At 42.4% G+C, this 24,612-nt stretch overlaps 1 protein-coding gene across 3 annotated transcripts; it reads right to left on the reverse strand.

The window, feature by feature from the left end:
* Window positions 1-599: 599 nt before the first annotated feature.
* E2F7 (E2F transcription factor 7) lies at window positions 600-21,170 on the reverse strand. 3 transcript variants are annotated; one of them, XM_064509408.1, is made up of 13 exons: window positions 21,000-21,166; window positions 20,701-20,793; window positions 17,017-17,292; window positions 14,771-14,939; window positions 12,027-12,311; window positions 11,258-11,416; window positions 10,052-10,189; window positions 9,032-9,220; window positions 8,340-8,424; window positions 6,993-7,533; window positions 5,838-6,108; window positions 3,864-4,288; window positions 600-2,526 (listed from the first exon to the last, which is right to left on the reverse strand). In XM_064509408.1, the coding sequence occupies exons 2-13, from the start codon at window positions 20,791-20,793 to the stop codon at window positions 2,350-2,352; spliced, it is 2,808 nt and encodes a 935-aa protein (XP_064365478.1). In that variant the 5' UTR covers window positions 21,000-21,166; the 3' UTR covers window positions 600-2,349. The 3 variants fall into 3 exon arrangements, with proteins under 3 accessions (XP_064365478.1, XP_064365468.1, XP_064365484.1); XM_064509398.1 differs by having other exon boundaries at window positions 20,701-20,830; XM_064509414.1 differs by lacking the exon at window positions 11,258-11,416 and having other exon boundaries at window positions 20,701-20,830; window positions 21,000-21,170.
* Between the last annotated feature and the right edge of the window lie 3,442 nt (window positions 21,171-24,612).

The raw sequence follows: 24,612 nt of genomic DNA on the forward strand, positions 1-24,612 counted from the left end.
GTGGTCCCACTCCTTCCCCCCAGCCCCGTCTACTTTAGCAAGAATTTTGCATTGACGGAAACAGAACAGTGTGTAAATCTACTGTCACGACCATGGCCCACCTGACAGCACTGATTGGAGGGATCCTGATTTACCTTGGTGTAACTGAGAGCAGGCCCACTGTATTTACAGAAACTCAAAACTGGAAGTGGAAATCGGAAACAAGATATATTTTCAGTGCCTGCATTTTCAAGTATAGTTAGGTTAGTTATGGAACAGAATAACTTTACTGACAAAGTGAGGCAATGATGCCTTAACTACAGCAAAAAGCCATTACTTAGCGCAAATCCTCCTCTCTTCTCCCAAATGCCATTTCACTAAAAGGTTGCCCATATTAGAGAGGGAGAGAAAAGAAAGGGTTTGGAGAATGTGCCTGCAGTCTGGAAACTCAGCAGCCTGTTTCTAGCCAGAACAGAAACCAATGTATGCTAGAAGTAGTGCATTGGCAGCACTGTGACAATTACACATTGCTTTTTGAAGTGAAATTATGTTTTAAAGTGGGTGTAAAAGAAGAAATGATTCAGAAGCAATAATCGTAAACTTTCACAACTGTAGTGTATTTTCCTTTTTTTTTTTTTAATTAAAAAAGTTTAAATGCAGCAGTCTGGAGATTTCTCTTTACCACTCCTGAATTTTCCTATGATAATTCTACTGCAGATTTTCTTTCAATGAGGGCTAACCAGCCCTCTTTATAAGGCTGTTATTGGTCTATTCTAACATAAGGCCACATTACTCAAGCTCCCAGTTTCACTAAAATTCTTTCTTAAATTCCATTTTCATAATACATTTCATTATAAAAATAAAAAACCCTCATCAAACCCCCAACCCCCAAAGCCCTAGCCTCTCAAGACCAATGACGTAGCACATCAGACTACCCTTTGAAAACCAGTACCACTCCATACAAAGTTCTTGCCAACTAGAGAACTGGCCCTATGGTTGCTAAAAATCCAAAGCAACACGTTGTCAACAGCAAAACTTTTTTTTTCTTTTCTTTCCTCTTTTTTTTTTTTTTAAATAAAGGGGACTGCACAAATGTAACTGAAGTCTGCTACACCAGTGAAAACATATCCAAGGTCAGCATTAACCTTTTATATTATATCATAAAGTATTAAGAGCTCCATCCATTATTTAAAGGATTCTCAAAGTTAGGTGTTACCTATCCCTTTCTTCCTCCTTACCTTCTCACTAGGAATACAAACCATTTTCTCCCACAATCCCAAAATTTAGGGCTCCCATTCTTTTTCAGCTTCTTTTGACAGTTTATATAGGTATGCATTGGAAAACAAGAGAGGTCTTGTCTTTTAAGTACACTGTTTTCAAATACACTATTCACAAGTGAGTGAAATTCCCATAGGTGAACAGTTAGGCACTTAAGTAGACCGCTAGAACTTTAACCTAATAATGTGGTTAATGACTTCTCAGTGCTCTTTGGCCATAAAGTCTAGACTATACATTCAATGGGAGATGAAGTCTTGGCACAGACCTCTCAGTGGCTTGCCACTCTCAAATTACTTTGTCAAACTTATTTAGGAATCAGGTTTGGGTTTTGTTTTGTTTTTCTTTTTACATCTAACTTGTACTTTTTGCTCAGAATAAGAGGAAAAAAATGACGACTATTACAGTTCATTAATACAACTACAAAAATGTTAAAATTCACAGTTATTTTGGTCTTAATATTTTTCACATGTATACATTCAATCATACCATGTTAAGTTATTATTAGGTTTTCATAACCACAAGTGCTGGGCAAATAGTACAACAACCAAATGACATTCAAGTAATCATAGCCTGAGAAAATCTGTTATTCTGAAGCTGCAAAAAACTTTTTTTGCACTAAATCCCACTCCAACTTACAAAATAAATAGCAAGAGGCTGCACTGCTGAGGCAGGATTTGACAGATTGGAACCAAGGAAGTAGTTGCTCTTGCACCTGCAGGAGGTTATCGTTTTCACCACAGATTTACTGAGGGTAAGTAGAGTAAAAAAAATGCTCACCCAGATAAGTGCTTGACAGCTCACTTACAAACACGAATAAAAAACCCATGGGGACTGCAAGGAAATCTGTTTGCATCTCCTCACAGCTTTCTGAATTCAAATCAGTACTGAAGGAACAACTAAATAAAAGGTATTCAGTAGTAAGGATGACTTGTGAAAGAGAAGGTTAACAGAACTAGTGGGTGAACAGGTAGCAGGGAAACATGCCAAAAGGGATGTCATTTTAATATGCTCCTCTTGTTTGGTAAGAGCTTGCTTGTTCTTTTTTAATAGATAGTCCTAGGACAATCTGCCCAGCGTTTGCAATGAACGGAGTTAGTCAGTGCTGGTACTAGAGATTTCTAGTCTTCTCTGCACAGAGCTGGCATTTCTGGTCTGGTTGCCTTCATTTTTTTTCCATGCAACAGGGTCTCCAAGGCTTCCAGGAGTTTTGAAAAATGCCTCATGATGTGCAGGACGAATGCTCTTAGGAGTGAGGGGAGCTGACAAAGTCTATTTGTGAAACAAAAACGAAGTGATTCAGTGGCATTTTGTCAAAGTCTACATGCAAGCATGCAAATGGAATACAGCTTGTAGACATTAAGCCCTCCACCCTGCTACTATAGGGAACCATGTCACACAATTCGTTCAGAAGCTTCACATGAAAAGCTACAGGCTTCACCCCTGCTTTTTGTTCTGAAGCTGTCTGCCTGTACCTCGCTGCTGTGAAGCTGAAAGCCTCCATCTCATTTCTAGCTTATACGTATTCATGACTAGTTCATACTCATTCATTCTTATGCCAGCCTTGTCCTTTAGCTTAAAGGGCTCTTTTCCCTCCTTGATGTTTTACTCACTTTGATGATTTGTTAGCATCAAAACAGATCTAAAATTAGTCTCCTAAACCCAGGCCACTTCTGTTTTAAGTGCCACTCTACTGTAACCTCTTACAATCTGTAACCAGATTGGCTGCCACTGAGTCTCTGTTATAGCCTTTTTCTAAAGCTTGAACAGGATAAACATAAAATAACATTCATAAAGCTTCTAAAAGCCCAATCTATTTGTCATTGCATTAGACAACAGGAAAAGATATCAGAAACTTCAGAATTTAAGCTAAAGCAGTGCTAAAATGGCCCTGCTAATAGTTGTGAAGACCTAGGTAACATATTGACTGACAGGATGGTTTCATATCATTCATTGTACTTCAGATAAATGAATCTTTCTCCACTTTTGAATTTCTTTTGCCATTTATTTTACTCAAGTCCCTATCTATGTAGATTTTGGAAAATATATTAATAAAAAAGATCAACAAAACACCAAAAATCTGTGTTTTCCCCCAGTTCCAATCTCATGTTGCCATTAAAAGGTTCCATTACTTAGTGGACAGACAGCAAAGCAGAGATTAGGTCACCCAGCACACTACTGTCTAAGACACTTTTTCAGCCAGAGGACTCCTGAATTATGACAAATAATCCTCCTGTCCTCCTAAACATGTTTCTGTAGCCATTGCATAACATGTTTCTAATGACAATATCAAATCACTGGGGAAAAAAATTGACTCAGATTTCTGGGAAAAAACCCTGCAACTCATTTTTTCCTCTATTCCTATAAGATTTTAAAACCCAGCACTTTATTGTTCAGTGCTAGATACGTGTATCTATCACTGTGCTGTTTTTTTAATGCTAATGCAAGTGCTCCCACTGCTGCAGATGGACATGCAAATCAAGCAGAAGACACCAGCTCCCAGCCTGTCACTCTGACACACAGACACCAGCCTGCACCACAAGCCTCCTCCAGTCTCAATGACTCAGTACTGTTACTTCCTTGTCACTCAGTCACCTTTTATTACTTACCTGCTGCAGTTTCAGAAGGGTCACAGGATGCCCCATATACACAGGGGAGTCCAGTTTAACAGTACTGCAAGACCTTGCTAGCACAGGACTCAGGTGCACAGCGGGGTGAGCTGGTTGCTGGGGATCTGCTGAAGGTGAATGTGAGGCCTTTGGAGAAACCACTGCCGTGGTGCCTAGGAAAACGGGCGTCGATGATGCCAGGCCAGACATACTGACATTCATGGAGGCAGCAGCTGAGAAGGAACCGTCAGGAACTGGAGAAAGAGGGCTGGGAATCGCAGGAGAACAGACAAGAGGGAAGGAAGCCAAGGCTGCTGACGGCACCACAACACAGGGGACACTCAGAGAAGGTAACTGGCTCACAGCCAGGCCAACAGCACCAGGGGCTTGGTTTGCAGAGAACAGGAAATTAAAATTGTTTAATCCTAACCAAAGAGAGAAAAAAAGTAAGGCATTAATACAGTTGACAAGTTGGAATTAAGCCATTACAACTTCATCTAGAACAGGAGAGAGAGATGACAATAAAGAAAGGCTGCCCAGGAAGAAACAAAACTGTGCTAAGCAACAAACAAGTGTTTGCTTTTGATCTGTTCAGTCAGGCTCCCTTTCATTACCTACCTCCATCTCCTTCCCTGCTGCCTGTTCACTATGTCTGCATCCATTTACTTTGTTCTTATTAAGTACCAGCCACCCCTTGATGTGTTATGCTTCTAAACAATGGTTAAAAAGAATGTTTTGGCTAAATAAATTGTATTCTTATTAACAGGAATCATACCCTCAGCTATATGAAAACATATACATAGCTTTAAAATAAGAAAAACAAAACACAGAAAAACCCATAAAGATATACTTGATAGACACTCATCTTCCTGACTGGAATTAGTAGAATCTCATCCTAGAGTTGCACTGGTTCCCAGTTTGTCTGACCTTCCAAAACACCAAGATCAACTTTTTCAAACTGAGAGTCTCCATCCTGTAAGCTGCTTCACATAACTGAAATCCCATAGACCCCACTTAGCTTTAGTTGACACTGTGCCACAAGGGAACCAAATGCTAAAGCAGTAGCCATGGCAATCTGCAGCATGTACTCTGTTCCCACAAAACAATCTTCCACTCCATACAAACTGTCACAAAAAAATAGTGGATATGAAATCCACTTGTAGCATTATCAATTGCTTCCTCTCCATCCCTACCGTGCCCACTAGCAGGCTCAGCTACACTCCTGTGCTTCAGTTTCTCCAGTTATCCAGATGATGCACATGCCAGGAAAAGTACAAAGCTCGTAGATAACACTAAATTCACTCCTGGGGGGAATGCTGTTACACTCTTCTCGCTGCCTGACAAGCCTAGACTAGCCCCCAGTTTGGATGCCAGGTAAGTGTCCTTTTTGCTGAGTAACACCATGGAGCAGAACTAGGGGTAGACACCATTTCCCAAGCAACTGTTCCCTTAAAAACCTGCAGGCAGGTTCTGTTAGGGCATGGAGTTACAAAATTTCAGGCTGCAGCAGCGTGGTATATTCTGATGCCAAAATGCTAAATTTCATCCTTGAGGTCCCCAAGCCCTTATAGGAAATGCAGGTAACAATTCATACTTTGCAGGGCTGATTACAGTCTCTTTCCCCAACCAAAGGGCTGAAGTTCTTTTTTTTCCTCCAACAAAGCAGCAGAGATTCAGAAACACACTGACACTGAAAAGAGCAGAGCACATAATTCAAATACATGAAACCCAGACTATTCACCCTTATCAACATCTGGGTACCTCAAAAAAAAGTGCCATATATTCAGAGGAGACAACAGTTCAGCTGGAGTCAAGAGAATTCAGGATTATTAAACTACTATAGAGACCTGCTGACACTTTTTGTAATGTCTCCAAATACAGGCTTATGGGCCTATCTGTAGGTGTCCCTGTTTGAAAAGCCCAGTGAACAGACTCAGAAGTCTGAGTGCCTCTAGATCTGATGGCTGTCCTTACCAGCAGTAGGCTGAACACAGAGATATTGTGGTAGGAAGGGTTGATTGGTATTTTCTTTAGAGTTGTGCTCTCTTCCTGGAGAGGGTTCATCAGGGTCTTTACTCTGAGATGTTTTTTCTTGCTCCTGAGAATCTAAAGACTTAGTAGTCTCCTTGTCTGCAGCCTCTGGAGCAGCAGGAGTTGTGAGGTCAAGATGAAAAGCTTCTAGATGTACAGCAGATGTACAGCCACTTCCCAGGGTAGATTCTGCCTCAGGTGACTCACAGGGCTCCTAAGCAAAAACAAAAGAGGAAATGAGAAGTCCAAATTGAAATAACGAGCGACGATGACTGTCATATACCTTCCTCAGCTAGAGTGAAGCGTGCACCTGTGCAAAGGGGCAGCACAAGAGCTGTGACTAGCAAATCAGTGAGTTAAAAGTCTTGTTTTGAGGGTTTGAAGAGCAATTTTAGTGATGCTTGACCCCTGTGCCCAGGGCTGTAGTTCACTTCCAATAGTTGGAAACATTAGATTCTTTAGAAATACCTGAGCTAAGGGATTAATTTCTTTTTATTGATAAGGAAAACATCCCGTTTCAAATGGCTTACACTGATATGAGCTTGAGCCTGACCCCTGTTTCAGCAGTTAAGAGAACTGTGGGTGAGATGCACTTAATCTCCACCATTATGTTGTCTCTCACCAGTCTACTGTGGGCAATACTAGGCTTGAGAAAGAGGGACTCAGGCTGGAGAATAGCGGGAAGGTACAAACCACATCTCTGTAGCTCAGTGGACTAAGCAATGCTGCTGCTGTCTGGGGAAGACCCAGCTAACAGGGGAAGATAAGGAGGAATATTCACATTGATTTCCTCCCCTCTGGCAAGCTGTTCTGTTGAAGACAATGAACAAGACATTGATTCCAAAGAAGAGCTGAGCATCACTTCACTACGCAACGCAATCACAGCCCATTTTCCCCTGGAAGTGTAAAAACATCTTCCAATTAATACCCATTTCCTGGCACAGCACCCTTGTAATTTTCTTAACATGTGGGAGGTGGTATTTGTATCCATAGCAAGAGTGGTGCAATGAGTTCAGTCACTTCAGAAAACCCTGCCTTGGGTAAAAGTTTCTCCTCACTAATAGGAAGCCTAAGTACTAATGCAATTCACTTCTTTACCTTGGGTACTACAAGCGAGAGAGGGACACTGCTCTGTTCCACAGTCTGCTTTTTAGCAACAGGCTCTTCACTGTCCATAGGGGCAGAGGGTGACATGCACTTGTGGGAGCTGCGTTTCTGGGAATTAATTGGAGGTACAGCACCCTGTGCTTTGAGGGGTGAGGCCCATTCCCTAGCACTCCTGTTTCCCACGTCTCCTGCAACGGCGTGGTTCTCCCTCAAGACATTTTCCTGAAGACTGCCACACAACATAAAAAGAGATGAAGAGGGGAAGCACAGAAAGGGTTGGTTGGGGAGCAGGGTAGGTTTTCCATTTTCTGTTTTGGAGGCTGCTGGAGCGGAAGGATGTTGAGCTTGGTTGCTGACATCACTTGGCAGCGAGAGGCACGGCACATCTGATGGAACCACAGGGAACAACACATGAGGCAAAGGTTTAAGGCAAAAATCCAAGTTCCCTGGAACCGGAAGAAGGGAGAAAGGCGAGTTTATGCTTGGGTTCCTTCCTGAATTTAAGATTGTTTCTGTGGCACAAGCTTTATTCCTAAAAAAAGTAAGGAAAGGAGGAAAAAAAATTTAGTCCAAAAGTAAATCCGTGTATCACATTTAAAATCAAGCAGGTACAATCGTGGACATAACTGTGGAAAATACCCAAATAAAACCTACTAATTTTAAACACTTTACAGAGGGGGTCATTTTTTTATTACATCAAATTACACAGAAGCAGACTCACCAATTTTTTGGCAGAGCTATGATTTAGTGCTTTCAGTTGCACTTGACTGGAGTAGAACGGGGCACCAAGGAGCTATGACTGGCACCCACAGATGAATTCAAATTGGGATAGGTGTAAAGAAGACCCACTAATATGACAGAGGGCTCTTCCATGGAATGATTTGTTCAGCCTATTAAACAACAGGTTAAAGGAGACAGGAATGCCCTATATAAGCACATCTGAGATGAAGAACAACTACTGAAGCTAAAGGACAGCAGTTGTACAATACAGGCATGTAAAAACTGCCCATGAGTAAGTTTAAGCTGTGAAATAGAAAAAAGTTTTTAATTATCAGAGCAGTAAAGCTGGTCTACAATCTGACAGAACAGGATGGGGTACAAAGGAGTTTGGAGGTGGATCAGTTTATAAACTTGATTTGTTCTGTATTAAAACTTTTTGCATATTAGAATGAATCTTCTACAGAAAACAAAAGGCATGCTGAGACCTATCAGAATTAAAATAGTAATAATGGGACTCTGAGGTTTTTCTGTCTTACTCCCATCAATGGAATCTAACCTCAAACCAAACATGACAAGCACCAAGGTGAAACTGGACAGGAACTTTACAGACCAACTTACCTAATATCTTCTTCTATTTTCTGCCTACAGACAGTTGTTAGGTCTACCATTTTGGAACAATATTCATCTGAATTCACAATACAAGCTGAAAGAACAAAGGATCATTCAATTAATTACAGGCAACTTTACCAAGCATATTTTGGTATTTGTCATATAAAATAATGGATATAATTCTGTTATCCTGGCACACTTCTATAACATCCACTAATCACCTACAGCCAGAATCTACAAGCACTCGGCACTCAGTTCTTCCGGAGAGGTGCTCAGCAGGGAACTGTGAAAGGACCTGTAATTGCTTTATCATTGTTAAGAGCTATCCATTAGATTGTTACAGTAAATTCCACTGTATTAGAGACCATAAAATAAAGCAAGCTTTTCTGTCAAAAGAATCCTTCTTTATCTATGCCAAATTTTAACTGAAGAAAAGGCACTATAGCTGCAGTTAGTGGAGAACAGAAACATTTATTGAAAAACAAACTGGATTCAAGGCCCAGAGGCATCTCATCTAACTTAAAGTACTTGATTGAGGGGTCCAAATTAGAAACCTTATCATCCAGGAAATACAGGCACCTCCCAAAGCTAATTCACAGATTTAATTAGGCTGATTCACCCAGTTAACAGTCTTAAGTTGGTGGCCTCACATTTGTGCTGATCCAGTGGGATACAGTAGAACATGCTACCTTGGCAGTTACCTTGCTTCTCTTGATGTGAGCTGTTAGACTCAGAAATGACCTTCCTTTTGGTCCCTTCACACAGCTGTGCACCATTAAATGAAGTGTGACATGTGAATCTTTGCTTTCCATGGATCTGATATGGGGCACAAGCTTCTCTCTGCATCTCTTGTAGATGATCAGATGTTGGGCTATGCCCTCTTGGCTCATCTGAAGGTATATAATTTTGCACAAGTCATTCAGGGAACATAGCTCACCTTTTAGGCTTCTTCCATGTTACTGAACTTGGACATAAGAGAAGCGGTAACCTCTAACCTCCCAAACCCCACAACACTTAAGTATGCCCAAGCTCCATAAGCAGGAAAAGACAAGATAAAGGCTTCCCTCCTTTCCATTCTGTGGCAGTCCCAGACAGCATCTGCTCTGTAGTGTGAGCACCCAGAAGGAAAGGTGGACAAAGATGACATTAACAATATCCTTTACTTTTATCTGGTCCTAGGACTGGCCCACCCCAGTTAGAAAATACAGAGCAAAAGGGCTCTCCTATGCACTGGCTTCTAGGCAAGAATCAGCAGCTTACAAAGATGCTCTGACCAACTTCCTTTTTCTTTACAGATAAGCCTTCTGTATTAGGGGACATGTGCAAGAAGCAGCCCTGTTTTACCTTGTTACTTCCCCTTAAAGAGCAAACCATTCACTGTCCAGTCAGGGGGGAATTACTGGGATTTTGCAGCCCAGAAGAGCTAATATATGGATTTAAACTTGGAGATGTAGGCATGATATTCCATTATTTTACATTTTATAGAGTTATATAAGCCAGTGTAAAAATACCAACAAGGCACAGTATCCCTCAATAGCTCCAGTCTTTGAGTGTATAGTCTAATAAGGGCAAATTCTGAGCTGGCAAGCAGTTAATAATCACAGGGAATGGGTACTGCAAACAGTGAATGCCGATTCATTCTTTACACATGGAAAACCACCCTTTAAAATTTGGAAGGGAGTGTCAAAACAAAAGGAAAAGCGCTCTGCTATGCAAGTTACCCGTCTTTCCTCGGAATTCCACAGGCCCAATCCACTTGAAGGCTGGCTTGCGCCCCCGTTCCTCTGTGACGTGAACCTTCTTTATCAAGCCTAGGCTGGTGAGAACATTGGCAATATCATACAGCCTTCGTACCTTTGCTAACAAAAAAGGACAGAAATAGTCAAGACAGTCACGTTTACAATGCATACAATACATACTTACAAGATAATTTTATTCCAGAATATGGCTGTAGATTTCATAGATGAAGGAAATAAAATCAAGTTGGGACATGGACTCTTCTCATGGACTACCTCCTATGTATCCTGCCATGCTACCTCCTACTCCCAAGCTGCTTGTCACTGCTTCCCCACTATCTGCCAGCTTAGCTGCTCAGGTTTAAGCTAACCTTCCTCATTTTGATGAAAACACATTAGGGAGGGATTACATGATCGGCTTGCCCAGAAGAGGTGGCAACCTCCCTGAGGGGCAAAGACAAGCACCTGGATGCAAGAGGCTCACAAGTTTGCACAGCTGATCACAAGAGGACATCTATGATGTTATACATGAAGCACTCTCAGAAAAATCTGACTCTAGTGAATTACATGTTTGAACTGGATAGAATACCAACAGATTGTTCAGCTGAACTCCTCACTCCAGTATGTGGGGTAGAATTTTATGACTGAAGTGCTAATACTTTATTTTAAAATATCAGAATAATTTAGTACTGCTTAGTTTTTTCCAAGTCATTAAAGGGATCTAAATACCCAACCCCCAACAACTAAAAAAAATCGTGCCATCCAGATGTGGAAGATTTTGGGAGTGAAAAGGAGAAGTTACAAATTTCTGCAGAAAAAAAAATGTAAGTTAAGCAGCGTATTTCAGTAAGTTTTGAAACATAATTCAGAAAGCTACAGGAAACAAGATGTTAAAGTAAGAAAACATTTAAAAATACACTGCCCTGATTTTTCTTAATTCTGAAATTAAAACTTGAAGATATTTGTCAAACAGACCCTCTCTCACCCCAAGGTCAGTTTTCACAATCTGGCATTTCCAATTAAAATAAACCATATTTCAGCAAAAGATTCCTGACCCCCTCTAGCTGTAACCTACTGGTGTCAGTCCAAACATGCCTGTTTTGTTTTGTGGTTTTTTTTTTTTTTTTTTTTTTTTTTTTTTTTTTTTTTACTCACTGACTGATTGATTCCTCTCTCAACAGCCGTCCTTACTTTTAAATTTGCTGTGGTCCACTGTATCCTGGCTTTCTTCTATCAGTATCTTTGCTGCGATGTCGAGAGTGACTATCTTGGTCTTGGAGACAAGGAACAGCATGACAAACTTTTGGCTCATAATCCGCAACGACTTGTCCTTTCTGCTGTTTGCAGATGCTGTGTTACAAATAATACCCAAGCCTCTTAGCATATGTCATTCAGCAAGGTCAAAAAAGTAGTAAGTAGGTTTCTCACACATAAAAGGGGCAACGTATTTCCTTGTTGGGAAGCAGAAATCTTTTGAGAGGCAGCAAATAACTGATAAAGCAGATGGAAGTCTCTCTTCAAAAGGCACTAAAAATTAAAGCTTACAGAAATGGTATTTAGGAAGTCAGACTCCAAAGCTGATTCTCTGTCATGTTACGCGGTTTTGTGCTACTGTAATTTTGTGACTCCAATGAACTTTATACTAAAACACTATGTATTACGTGGGCCACATGTAAACAGTGGACAAATGGAAAATAGAGCCTTCTGTCAGGACAAAGCACTTACTGTCTGCTATGAGTGGGGAAAAATGAAGAATCTGTTAGGCGCAAGTTCCTGATAGTCCAGAGGATAGAGGGAAAGTCTGTTCTGAAACCTATGCTAGGGCTAGAAGGAAGAGTTCTGTCTCCTCAGCAGTTTTATTCTTTAATTTAAAAGCAAAGCAGGGGGAGAAAAATCACACAGTAAATTGGAGAGAGAGACTTGTGTCTGTGTATCACATCACACCCATTAGTCATCTTACCAGAGGTGCAATCTGGTTCTGAGAAGTCAAGCAGCAGTCTGTCTTGAGAATCTAGACTAGTTTCCTTTTTCCTTTCTCCAGATGTATAGTCCAGGTCCTGCTCCTTGTGCTGCAAGAAGGCCATCAGCTCTCCATACTGCAGCTCTCCTGCTTCCTGAAGCCTTTTCAGAGTTTGACTTAGGTTGTGCCGGCCATGCCAACAGTACTGGTTCTTGGCAACACGGCTAACCAAGTGCAATGACTCCAGGACGTTCACTATATCGTAGATCCGTCTCCGCTCAACTCCTGTTTTAAGGGGGAAGAATAAACGAGATAGAGCAGCTCATCTAGTTTTAACATGCTTTTCAGCAGGAGCTGAACAGAGAACAGGCTGTTCTCTATACATGAGTGTCACAAGGCATCTTTCACAGTGTTCTCCCAGGCACATTACATTAGATCTAACTGAATTTACATGGAAAGAACCTGTGCATGGCTAGCCCCATGGTCTGGTGCTCTTTGTCTATATTGTTAGCTGCTAGCCCAACCATGGCTTAGGCTTAAAACGTCTAGACTATCTTTAGAAGAACTGACTGCAGTCTACTCAGCCCCACTCACCCAGACCTACCCAGGCTGCATGACTGCAAGCTCTTTCCCAAAGGTTTCCAGAGCACATGGATCCTTCTTTTCAGAAAGCTTCAGAGCTCAGACCCATGCCTGTCCACATGCCTGTGTCATACAGAGGGCAGGAACGGGTCCAAGTTTGGCACTGACGCGGGGCAGACATAGAAGCCTACTCCTACAGAAATCAGTGGGAGCACAGTTCTCCCCTTGCATTTTCAACGGCAACGTTACTTGTTACTAGCAAGTTCCAAAGGAAGGAGTCTCAAAGGCTTCACAAGTGTAAAGCAGTGGACAGTGAGGCCCCCTGTTCCCAAAACAATCAGAAACAAGTCCTCAGTGTCTGGCTCGGTCTGCACAAAGGCATCGACAGGAAGCCTATGGGATATGCCCAGTTAGGGTTCAGCCTGACTGGTGCAAGCAAGGTTGGGGCCTGAATGTGAACAGGCTGTTGGCTCTGATCACTGTCCCTAGTATTGTTGTTCAGTGCTGTTTGTAGCATGACGCAGCACACAATGTGCTGGTGGCAGCCATCTGCACCAGAAATGCCATAACTGCTAACAGCAGCTGAGCAGAACAAATGTTAGCAAGGGGTAAGGTTTTGAAAGACTCTTCTAGGGAAGGCAAGGCCTTGATGCATCTGTTTACCCATCTGGAAAATATGGATAATACTTACCAGTCTCAAATGGATATTAGAATAAACAATTCAAGAGTATTCCCAAGTGTACAGAGATCTTGGAGTGAAACATACCCCACAAATATAGAGCGCCACACATATCCTGGTGTCCCTCAGACACCAGCAGCTTAGCTCCTTCTGTGGTCTTTCCATAGCCAGGACTTCGGTGAACACAGCCTTACATATTTGTAGCAAAAGCTGCATTACAACCATTTGTTACACAGAACAGCAACAGCAAAAGTAATTTTGTGGTCCTTGAAGGAAGTAGATGCAGGCAAGCAAGGAAGTGGAAACCAAACGGAGAAAAGCAAATACATGCTTTTCTGACAGGTAAAATCTACAGGAGTAGAGTTTTAAAACAAAATTTCTAGTCTTAAGGAAAGCAAGGCAATGCCACTCTCAACACAGAATAAAGTACTACCGGTGTTCAGCTCCACCAGTTTGGAGGACTAGGGTCTCATGCAAACACACAGGGAGTAACTGCAACGTCTAAAAGAACAATTCCCTTAAACAGTAATTTGTTAACTATTTACTTTATCTGAATTCTCTCCCAATCTCTAATTTGCCAAGGCTGCTAACATGAGTATTTCAAGAACTTTCTTAACAGAGTCACAGGGGACATCCCTTCTCTTCCCTTTCTTCCCAAAATAGACACACTTCATTTCTGTTACCTACTTTCTGTTAAATGCTTGAGTTCTAAATATAGATACGTCTGTGTTTATTCAGTTGAAGTCCAATTTTGTTAAATCCTCACCATCTAAGGGACGACCTCTCATCCTACTGGTGTGACCTGGCTGAGTCCCCTCTCCCAAGTTTTATTACTTCTCTCAGATATTTAATTAACCTTTTAGCTAATGCCAAGCCTAACAGTAGACCCAGAAAATCAGCTACTTGATCCCTCCTCCATACTGTAATACAACACATTTTCTCATTCCACTCTTGCACATCTCCTGCTAATCCCCCATCAAAAGACAATACTTAAGGTAAGAAAACCTTGATGCATGAGATCTTGGAAGGTACAATGTCAGGCACATTACTGAAGTAAAAACACAACTGATCTCCTACATCCTCAGTTTGCCATCATTTCCCCAAACCTTCAGTTTTGACATAATTTATTGTTTACAAGTCCTCTCAAGTCCTCTGATGGGGGACTTGTAACTCTTAACTCCTTTAGAGTTCAGCAAATTGAAAATTCAAGAAAGCACCAGTGTTTGTAAACAGCTGGAGAACTGACTTGTCTAGTAAAAAGTCCTATGAGAAAGCAGATTTCAAAATAGTAGCATTATCAAGCAGTAAAGACACTTATGAATATTAGGCACTTCCAGCTCTTGTTTAATGATTAAAAGAGCATCCAGACCCAAGGAAATGCAGACCTTGAATGTAGTATGTAAGGAGGATGGTCTTTTAAAGGCCCTTCTGTAAGAGGTACCCCAGATGACCAGAGTTACCCCATTTTTGCAGATATACATACCAAGAATTGAAGCCACTTCATCCAAAGAAATAGTAGTTTTTTCTGTTGACAATGGGTAACTTGGATAGCGAGCTAGAAACTTTTGGCACAAGAGTCCTAAGCTTTTCTGTTTTCTGCTGGGCCTCTGCTTTTCAAATTCATCAACCGCGCTGTCGTCTACCATATCATACTGTTAAAAAATAAATGTTATCCCTTTAGTGCAGAGCTTTAGAAGCAAGGCGTAGCCAAGCGAGGCATATTTCAGATGTTAGCAATATTCAAGCTCAGACTTTCCAATAAGGAAAAAAACCATGAGCGTCTTACAAGCACAGAGCACCCAGGTGACACACTTCTGCTGGCAAGCTCATTTTAATCTAGTGTCCAATACAAGAGATGTCTACAGGAAAACTCTTAATCTTCCAGCTCGTAACTTAATGGTTATGCATCAGGAAACAAAACAGGTAAGACCAAACACCCAAAACTAGCAGATGGTAAGATCCAACTTAGAAGGAATATTTCTTTTTGACACAATGAGGAGGAATACTCCCTCAAACATCTCTGGATCTAGTAAGTCAGAAGATGTACAAACCATCAAAGATTTCCTGCAAACCTCTTTCAATAAATTTCACTGCCCTTTGGAATGGCTCTAGAGCTTTAAGAAAACGGGCGTGATGCTAATTAAGAGACTATAAAAGGCACCACCAAGTCTCTGAACCTTAACCTAAGACAAGCTGTTAACTTAAGGGAACTCTGTAGGATAACCTGAATAATGTCCTTCAACCTCTGCTAAAAACTGTTGCCAGGATTATGTAAAGAGGTATGTTTATCACATAAGACCCAGAAAATGAGAATGGCTGAGACTTTTTTGCACTGGTAATTTGGGGGCTTTGCTTCTGTATGAAAAGGAGGAAAAAAAGAAAAAAAAAATCTTTCCTCTAGTAGAGAAAAGTTGAGTGGTAGTTGTTGAAACCAAAGTTCCCTTACTTACAAGATCTTACCTGTCCTTTACTGACTGTGATTAAGTAACCCTGCAGCAGGCTATACCTCTGATTGGATTCTTTGAGGCTTATATGGTATGGAAATATCAATATTCTTTAATGTTTATATGTTCTTACAATAATATTTTCATGTCTTTTGTAAGTTAACTTTCTGTGTGGAGAAAATTATCTTTAAGTTTTATTATCTAGGAAATATATGAACTCTTTATAGTAGCTACCCTGAAAATGCTACATGATCTTAGCAGGCACTTTTATTATAATTGGCTTGGAATGTAATATAACTAACCTTTAACACCAAGTATTTTTACTTGCTTGAAGCTATATTAGGAATTATCTTTAGAGAACTGTTTGCTCCTTTACGATGATTTTAAGAGGAGAATTCTCCAGACTACAATCATTGTAAATGCTGTAAAATCTATACTTGTAGACATGACCTGTACCTATGAAATGACATCCTTCAGCAGGAGGACCCCAGAACCATCTATCTCTCACTGTAATCACTGGGGAAGGACATTCTGTGGGAAACAATTCAGTAAGGGGAAAGCAGTGGTTGGAGCAAAAGAAAGGGGGAGGGAAGAAAACTGTAATAATGCTTCATTACAGTTGAGGAATTCATCTTCTCCATTCCTAGGAAGTGGCAAGGACCTCTTAAAGTGAGAACAGGGACCAGCCTTCCACTGCTTGACTCCTGGAAGGCAAAAGTCTTGACCATGCTGCTTGATTGCTAGTTTTGGAGCTGGAAGGTGGCTGATGCTTTAACTGACTGCTTTGCCTGGCTGCTGCAGACAAAGACTGCAAAAGTACAGTGGAAAAAAATTATGCCCCACTGTAATCTACTTGGTTTTGAAAATGGTTATGCTGTGGCTAAACATGCTACTTGCCTGTTTACAAGTGATCTGGCAGTTTTTTCTAATGTGGATGCAAAATACCTTCACAAGTACTTAGGGTGGGGAAACTAGCACAGTTAAGCTCTACTTCCTTCTCCATCCTTCCTGATAACTAATTTTCAGGATATGTCTCAAATTATTATTTTTAAGACAGCTACTTCTAGTCTTTGAAATTCCTATTGCTCTGCTAGTGCTGCATGGGCAACTGTCCTTGGAAATATGCAATTTTCCCATAGGGAGCAAAAGGCCAGCTGGAGGAAAACTGAGGCATTATTAAAATTAAAGAAGCTCATTAAAAACAGTCCTTCAGCTTGATCAGCATAATGGTACTGGAAAGTCTGAGTCCTGACTAAATATAAGGTAACTGCGTTCTGAGTCTCACCTGTAAACAATCAGACATGCCATTCTGCTCACTGTTTTCTATAGGTCTGAAGAGCTCTTTCTTCTTTTCCCTGTCCCTCATGTCAGGGCTAGCAGCACTAACAAGCATCTTCAGGTTAGCAGTGGGGGTCCAGGGGTCAGGTTGAGGTCTGTCAGTGAGCTTAACAGGTGTAATTGGATTTCTTTCCGGGGTGCAGCCTTTCTGCTTTGATAGGTCAACTGGTTCATTTTTAATGGGAGTCTTCGGGGCCATCCTGGATCTATCAAATATGTTTTCCTATTAAAAAGAAAAGGTTGTTTAAACACAACAGGAAAGAAAACAGTCCAACAATCAATTCCTTTGTTCTTATGAAGGTAATCTTAGTGACTCAAGCAATGGCACTTGTTGCTATATTTAGAACAACTTTTCTGCCTTTGTCAGAAGCAGTAAAATATTCTATACACTAGTGTACTGGAGGCAGTGTGTATGAGATATTGCTCTGAATTACAGAAGCTGAGGTCAAGCAGTCAAACGTGTGGCCTTTCAGGCTTTTAAATTCTACCTGTTATTATAAGCCGGTACTGCCCGTAAGTATAAATCATTAAATTGGATTGAAACTGAAATAATGCATTGGTCACATTGCACTTAGCAAGAAAATATGCTGTTCTGCTTTTAGAAAGCTCCCCAATGGAATGCTGTGCTGGGGATCCAGCTCAGACTGTCATGAAATGTCAAACTAAAATGAACTTAACTTCATCTATAAGTGAAGTGCAGCTGCAGAGCTTGCTATCTGCTGCTTAGAACAACGGCAAAAATCTCCCTCAGAGTATGCCTTGACTACAGCTAAGAGGAAGAAGTCTGGTGATTCATCAGCTGATTTTCATCATTCTTTATTTAAAGCTCAACTCCCTCCAGTCCCTAGCTACAACCAAACTTTTCCTAATATTTGGGTCCTATAGGAAGGCCACCCTCTTTACCTCTTCCCTCTTACTGCAAGAACTCTTGCTACAGGTCAATAGCTAACCTAAATGGACTGGTTCAAGAAAGTACCAATGGTATTCTTTAATTAGCAAAGAGATCAGGGTTTTTTAAACGTGAGATGCTACTTCACTCCATGAATTGACTTTCTATTTGTACTAACAGGCTGAAGACTAAAGGAAGTAGAAGACAGAATGCCATGCTAGTTTTCTTTGCAAGATATTGAGAACTGTAACAGGTATCCTGGACTGGGGACAGAGCAGCACTTGCAAAATGGCCATGCAGAAAGCTGTATTGTTTCTTTTTGCCCAGGGAGAACAATGTTCAGTCTTTAGGTAGTCCAGTTATCACTTAAAACTCTCCTTAATATCCTACAAACAGGGCACTGTTGTCTTCAAACTCCAGATATTTCCCAGTGGTTTATAGCTTTAGTTCCTTGGAATCATTGCATATGATAAAGTAAGAGATAGGAAGTGGACAGAATATCAACAGAAAGCTAGTCGAGCTTAGAACTTGCTGGAATTGAGTGAAGCCTTTGCAACCACAGCAAAGTGCTCCTAAACTACAAACTAGGCTTGAAGTTGCTTGCTCTTCAGTCTAGCTGTGTTTTCTTGGGTGTTGGTCTCAAACTAACCAAGTCTTCTTCCTCAGACTAAGATTACTACTTAATTTATTTCAAAATGACCTGAGTTTTAAAAATCTAACATGATAACTTTGAGACTGGATACTGTATTGTATATTTTTTTTTAACACTGCAAAGAGTCAACTGTAAGAAATGCAATAGTTGCCTGAAAGAAAATGTTAAGTGACTACAGGTTTGCTAAGAACTTTGCTAAGTTAACTAAGACTTCGCTGTTTGTTTACAGCAGTTCAGCTGTAACTATCTGGTATTTGGAGTCATGTATTTAAGTATCTGTATCACCTTATTGTGTACAGTCTATCTGGAAAAAAGAAACAGGTTTATTACTAAGTGAAGGACACTTTTACTAGGAGCAGTTGTGTAGCATTCAATCTGGGAATGAAGTTGGCACATCAGAAGTACTTTGCTTTGAGCACCGATAAAGAACACTTCTGCATATATTCTCCTACAGCTTATCCAGAAGAATGTAAATGGCCATGTTTTATGATTAACAGCCAATTATAACTTATTACACTGTGACAAATAGGGTTCAATCTACAGGCCATAATGCTTTTTGTAATATATGTTCACATAGCACTGGCACTCAATATATCCTTGCAATTTCACATTTGGCAGTGAATCAACATTTAATCTGTAATGGAGAAAGTCTACCTTCCTGTAAAGTTCTTGTTCATTATGGTTGGTACTAATGGAATTGTAACGAGGGCAGCTAGAATAGCCAGCAGTTCTATAACCTCAAATTTTTATGTTTGTGCAAACATATCACAATGAAAAAGTAGTGCTGTTACTGTGAGAAGCACATATCTACTATCAACTTCCAAATCTTGATTTCTTCTTTAATGTCATTCAATAATGCCTATTAACTTAAATCCTTCTACCTTTTCCATCCCCTTCCCCTGCTCTTTCAGTGGCCTGCAATGCTCTATTGACTCCTTACTCATTGCACTGCAAGGGCAACTGAAAAAAATCCATGATCCATCTTGATCTAAGGGGAGATGGCTTACAAGAGGACAGGAGAGGCTGGCCCAATGAACTTAGCACGTAAATGGGAACTGAAAGAAATCTTTGAAAGAACAGGAATTGAGTCTGTCAACAGCAAATAAAGCTGTGTGATCTTGGGTGAACTCAGACCAAGCATGAACAGCTTGACTGGCAGGTCAGTCTGGTCTAGTTCAGGACCAATGCTGAGTAATGGATGCCTGAGCCTAAATATCCTCTCTCAGGGCTGGAGGGGAACAGTAAGTTTGTTGCTTCTTGTTGAGCAGCACAGGTCAGTTTATCAGCTTGGGAACACAACGGTGTTAATGAAGCTACACTTTTCCTAGCCAGAAGGCAAGCATAGCAGGCATCTCCATGAGCCCCTGCTGATATGCTCAAAGTGCTGACGAATAACAGGACAGTACTATCCTAAGGTGATTTAAGGCTGGGCATTAGTTTACTTTTGAATGGGAAAGCCTGTACACAACCCCCCACCTTGCCAAATGGTCGCTACTAGGACGCCTGCAATAAACTAGTCAATTTTATGCATTACCTGAAGGCTAAAAAGGGTTTCCCTGGGTAATAATCCCAGAATGCAAGCACTCCACTTACTGTCAACTGCAAAACAACTCAGATTACTTCACAGGACTGTCTCTTAGCATTAGCAGTAGTGCCGGGGGCACTTCTAAGCTTGAGCTGCAGACAGGTAAGAAGCCTCATTCCTTGCTTTGGCTCCACAAGCCAATATGCCATGGGCATAGCAGGGTGGGGTGGCCGCACTGGGGCATCCCCAGCGAAGCTGCCCCGAGTGAGGGGAGCGTGACCGGGGGTGGGGGGGGGGGGGGGGGACGTGACCGGGGGGGCGGGAAGGGACATGCCACCCGCCTCGGCCGGGACTGGCCCTCCGCGGTCCGGGACGGGGCCTCCCCCCGCACAGGGGACGAGGGACAACGTGGCTCCAGCCCAGCGCCGAGGACTGGTTCCCCCCGGCTGCGGCGCCGCGCCGCTGCCCGCCCGCCGGGCGCGCGGGGGACCGTTAAACGGCCGGCGCAGGTGAGCGCGAGGAGGGCAGGCAGCGCCCCGCGACCCCCCCTTCCGCGCCCGCTCACCTTCTGCGCCCCCTCTGCCGCTCCGTCCGCGCGGCCCCGCCGCGCCGGCCGGCCGCCCGCCAGGTCCCGTAGCGACAAGCAGCTCGCCTCCATCTGCAACGGCGCAAGCGAGAAGGCGCTTTTAACCCACCTCGTTTAAAAAAAAAAGCAACGGAAAAAAAAAAGAATTAAAAGAAATTACGCCCGCCCCGGAGCCGGCCCTCCCCTTTCCCCCGCGGGGCTGCGCTCCCCAACGGGCGGCGCGGCGCGGCGCGGTGCGGTGCGGTGCAGTGCGGTGAGGCGGCCGCGGCGCCCCTCACCTGCGCGGCCGGGCCCGGGGCCGGGGCGCTGCGGGGGCGGCGCGCGGCTCTGCCGCCCGCCGCTCCCACCAGGCGCTAAAGCCCCCGTTCTGGCGCCCTGAGCCATCGCTGCGCGAGCCGGCCAATCAGGCGCGGCCCGCCGGGGAGCCCTCGCCGCCCGGCCCGCCAATCAGCGCGCGGCGAGACGGCGCGTGGCGGCGCGGCGCGGGACGACGCTCCCGCCCGCGCGGGGCCGCTTCGCTCCTTTTCCGCGCGCGGGCGCCGCCGGCCCGGCTCGGCCCGCCCTCCCCCCACCCCCGCAGCCCGCCGCGCGGGACCGCGCCGCGCCGGCCGTTGGCGGGCGGGAAACGGTCGCTGCGGGCGAGGGGGGACGGGCGGGGAGCAGATGGCGCCGGGAGGGGCCGCGGGTCCCCCCCGCTCACTGAGGGGGCAATTCTCGAGGGGAAAGGCGGTGTGCGGGGGGGAATCCCTGCGGTTTTGGCGTCTCGTGGGGGAGGAAAGGCCGAGGCAGCGTGACGCGAGGTCACCGGTTAACGGAAAAATGAAATTTCGGTAGGTTGGTGACTGTTTTTGTGGAAAGCAGCAGCCCTGCGCTACCTGGTTTTGCACACCCACCGCCCCAAAGCGCTGGTTCAGGCTTCCCTCGAGTGCGGGCAGGCCTCGGGGGTGCACCCACGGTGCAGTGTGTGGTCGCTGCTGCTGCTCACCTGCCTGGGATGCTGCCCGGGGGCTCCTGTCGTCCTGCCCTTGTTTTTTAGTTTGCCCTATTTGATTACTTGATATTAGGAAAAAAATGGTAGAAAATGTCAAAATAATGGATTTCTGCTATGCAGAAGTACTTTAAACTTGAAAGAGGGTTGCTCTAAGCTTGAAATCGTGTCTGAAAAAATTCCTCCGTGCAGTGTAACTAATTTTGATTTTTAGATTGAGTTTGTACTTAAGATAATTATTTTTGTCATGCTAATGACAGACATGCTGGAGCATTATTCCTGTCTTGTTTTGTTGTAGGAGGATTTCCTTCTCAAATCACTCATGGCTTAGTAATGAGTCGTCACAGAAGAAGAACGCCCATATGCAGTTCTGATAATTTTTAAAGTTACTCATTTCTTAATAATTAATTTTGGGGAAAGGAAAAAAACATTTTTCAATAGGGAGGCAGATAACAGGTAAATATTAAGTCTTGGGCATGAATTTTAATTTTTCATTTTTAGCCTTCTCTAATTTCTTTCCAGCAAGTTCCAGTGCACCACAGTTTGTTGAACAGAGTGAAATATAAACTCCTCAAGAACCCCTTAATTAAAAAAAATAAAGTCCTTTACGCTTTCAGGCTTTGGTCTTCCTATTGTCTAGAGGAAAATTAATCCCATGATTGCAAAGCATATCTTTGCAGTATATGTTTGCATGCAGAGCAGTTATATATGTAGGAAGGGACATTCCCAGTAAGCTACTACTGCTCTGACTCACAGGAACTCTGAAAACAGACTCCTGAGAATCGTAAGAGATGCAGAGTCATGGAAAATCTAGACAAGAATCCTGCATCGCAGTCCAACATGCCCAGGCATGGACCCTAGGCTGAGGCCAAGAAAGAGAGAAAAAAAGTTTAGCAGCTGGGAACCTGTTTGTGTGCTGCATCCCCGGTGATACGAAAATGCCATCTGGCCCGTTTGGTCCATGTACTTAGAAAGCAGTGACTTTGCAAAATGCATTTCCAGACCTTTATCTTAGATCTGTCACAAGCAATTGTACATCCACTGCCAATTATTAAAATCCGTGATAAAGTAGTATATGCTGTGAAAGTTGGTAGGTCTAACTGCATTCGCAGCTCTACTACAGTGATTTTCTGATTAACAGCTTAACAGCGCTTAGGGCCTTAATGTTTGAATCACTTGGTGAAATTCTATGGAATGAGCATGCAGGAGGTCATGTTTAATGACTGTAGTACTTTTGATATAATTGCTTCTGGCCCTAAAAATCTGAGCATTTTTAAGTGATTAAATAAACATACCTATAGGTTGGCATGAGACCAGAGAAGCGTAAGTCCAGATACTTGTCAGCATCAAATACAGATAGACTATATAGGTCATACAGCACATTCCATTTACGATGTTACTGAGTTGTAATATCTCCATTTCGCCGTTGGAACGGACCTGGGGTCTTTAATAGATGCTCAAGACCTGTGGTTTTTCTTTCTTACTCTACGTTAAAGTTGTCTCTGAATATAAATTGCATACTACTAAAGCCCTTTACAAGTCATTAAGAGAGGACTAATTTGAATTAGGTTTGACACCTTCATTTAGTTTTGCTGATGGTTTACATGTCCACTAATCTTGGCAGCCGGACTGCTTACTACATCTAGGCTGAAATTATGTAATAGCTCTGTTCTGGAAAAGCCGCAGTCTGTTAAAGAGGACACGTGTGAGTTAGATATCCGACAAACAGAAATCAAGCCTGTTTGCTCAGTGAAATTCAGCCCTTGGGGCAGATCGAGACAGAGTCGTGGAGCCCACCATGGGGACAAGTGCAGGCAGAAAGAGACAGAGATAGACATGCAGTGCTTCTGTGTTTTAACAGGGATGCAAGAATCCACCTTGGCACCAGGTACAGTACAGAACATGAAAGTGCTCGTGTTGTGTATGCAGACCAGGGTGGGAGAAGATGAGTAACGTAACATCAGATTGGCAGCTGTGGGAGCAGCAGCGGGGGTGAAGGAACAGTGGCTGCTGGTTTAGTCTGAGAAGATTAGGTGTATTTAGACTGGAGAAGCCACTTTGCTGGGAGATACTGGCAGTAATTTGGATATAGTAATTATTCTGCAATGTGGAATTGAAAATGTTCAGAATTAGCAAATTAATTTTAAGCTATTATACAATGTAAGGCACAAATATATACTATATTTGTTAATCAATGCTAATTTTTCCTTAAGATCAATATACATTATTAAAATGAATTTAATAAGCTAGCTAGTTGTCTAGTGAAATAAACACCCAAATCTCCTCTGATAATGAAATGCAAACTCTATTTAGTATATTGCAAGGTAACAGGAACAGAAATAACACTACCTTTCCCTTCCTGCCTGTAGCAACTGAAAGAAGCTTACTGATTCTAAGATTAATTATTGCAGCTGTATACACACACATCATTATATGCTCTAAGATTTTATATCTACCTCTATATCTTATGTGCACAGATCATCTACTACACCTGGAAGGAATGAGTTAAAAATTAGACTACTAAATTTAAATAGAAATACCTCTTCTTTAATTTTTTCATTATATAACTTCATTACAGGACCCACAAAAACCTGTAAGATTATTTACAATTTTGTGTAAATGATATATGGATGAATGTATATTTTTTTCTATATTTAACATGAATACTACTAAGAAGTAAACATTCCCATTGAAGTTTTTTAACTTGTTGCCAGCCTTGAAAATACAGTATTTCATCCAAGACAGAGGCGAAAGTGCAATTCTATGTGATAGATAGCCAATACCTTTGGCACAGGAGATGGATAAAAACAAATCATATCAATGTGTTAGTGTTCCAACAGTAATTTCCATCACAGAATGGGAAATAATTTTGAAGACATCAGTCACGTTAAACCTGTATGACT

The sequence above is a fragment of the Dromaius novaehollandiae genome, chromosome 1 (genome assembly GCF_036370855.1).
Source record: "Dromaius novaehollandiae isolate bDroNov1 chromosome 1, bDroNov1.hap1, whole genome shotgun sequence".
NCBI classification, from domain to species: domain Eukaryota; kingdom Metazoa; phylum Chordata; class Aves; order Casuariiformes; family Dromaiidae; genus Dromaius; species Dromaius novaehollandiae.

Bases quoted from the DNA above. Each gene is read 5' to 3' on its own strand.
- E2F7 (XM_064509408.1), bottom strand. From the start codon at position 20,793: ATGGAGGCGAGCTGCTTGTCGCTACGGGACCTGGCGGGCGGCCGGCCG. The intron at 12,312-14,770 runs GTATGTATATCT...CCCTTAAAACAG, and splicing joins TGAAGTGGCTTCAATTCTTG to GAGTTGAGCGGAGACGGATC. The intron at 4,289-5,837 runs GTAAGGACAGCC...CTCTTTGGTTAG, and splicing joins CTGTGTTCAGCCTACTGCTG to GATTAAACAATTTTAATTTC.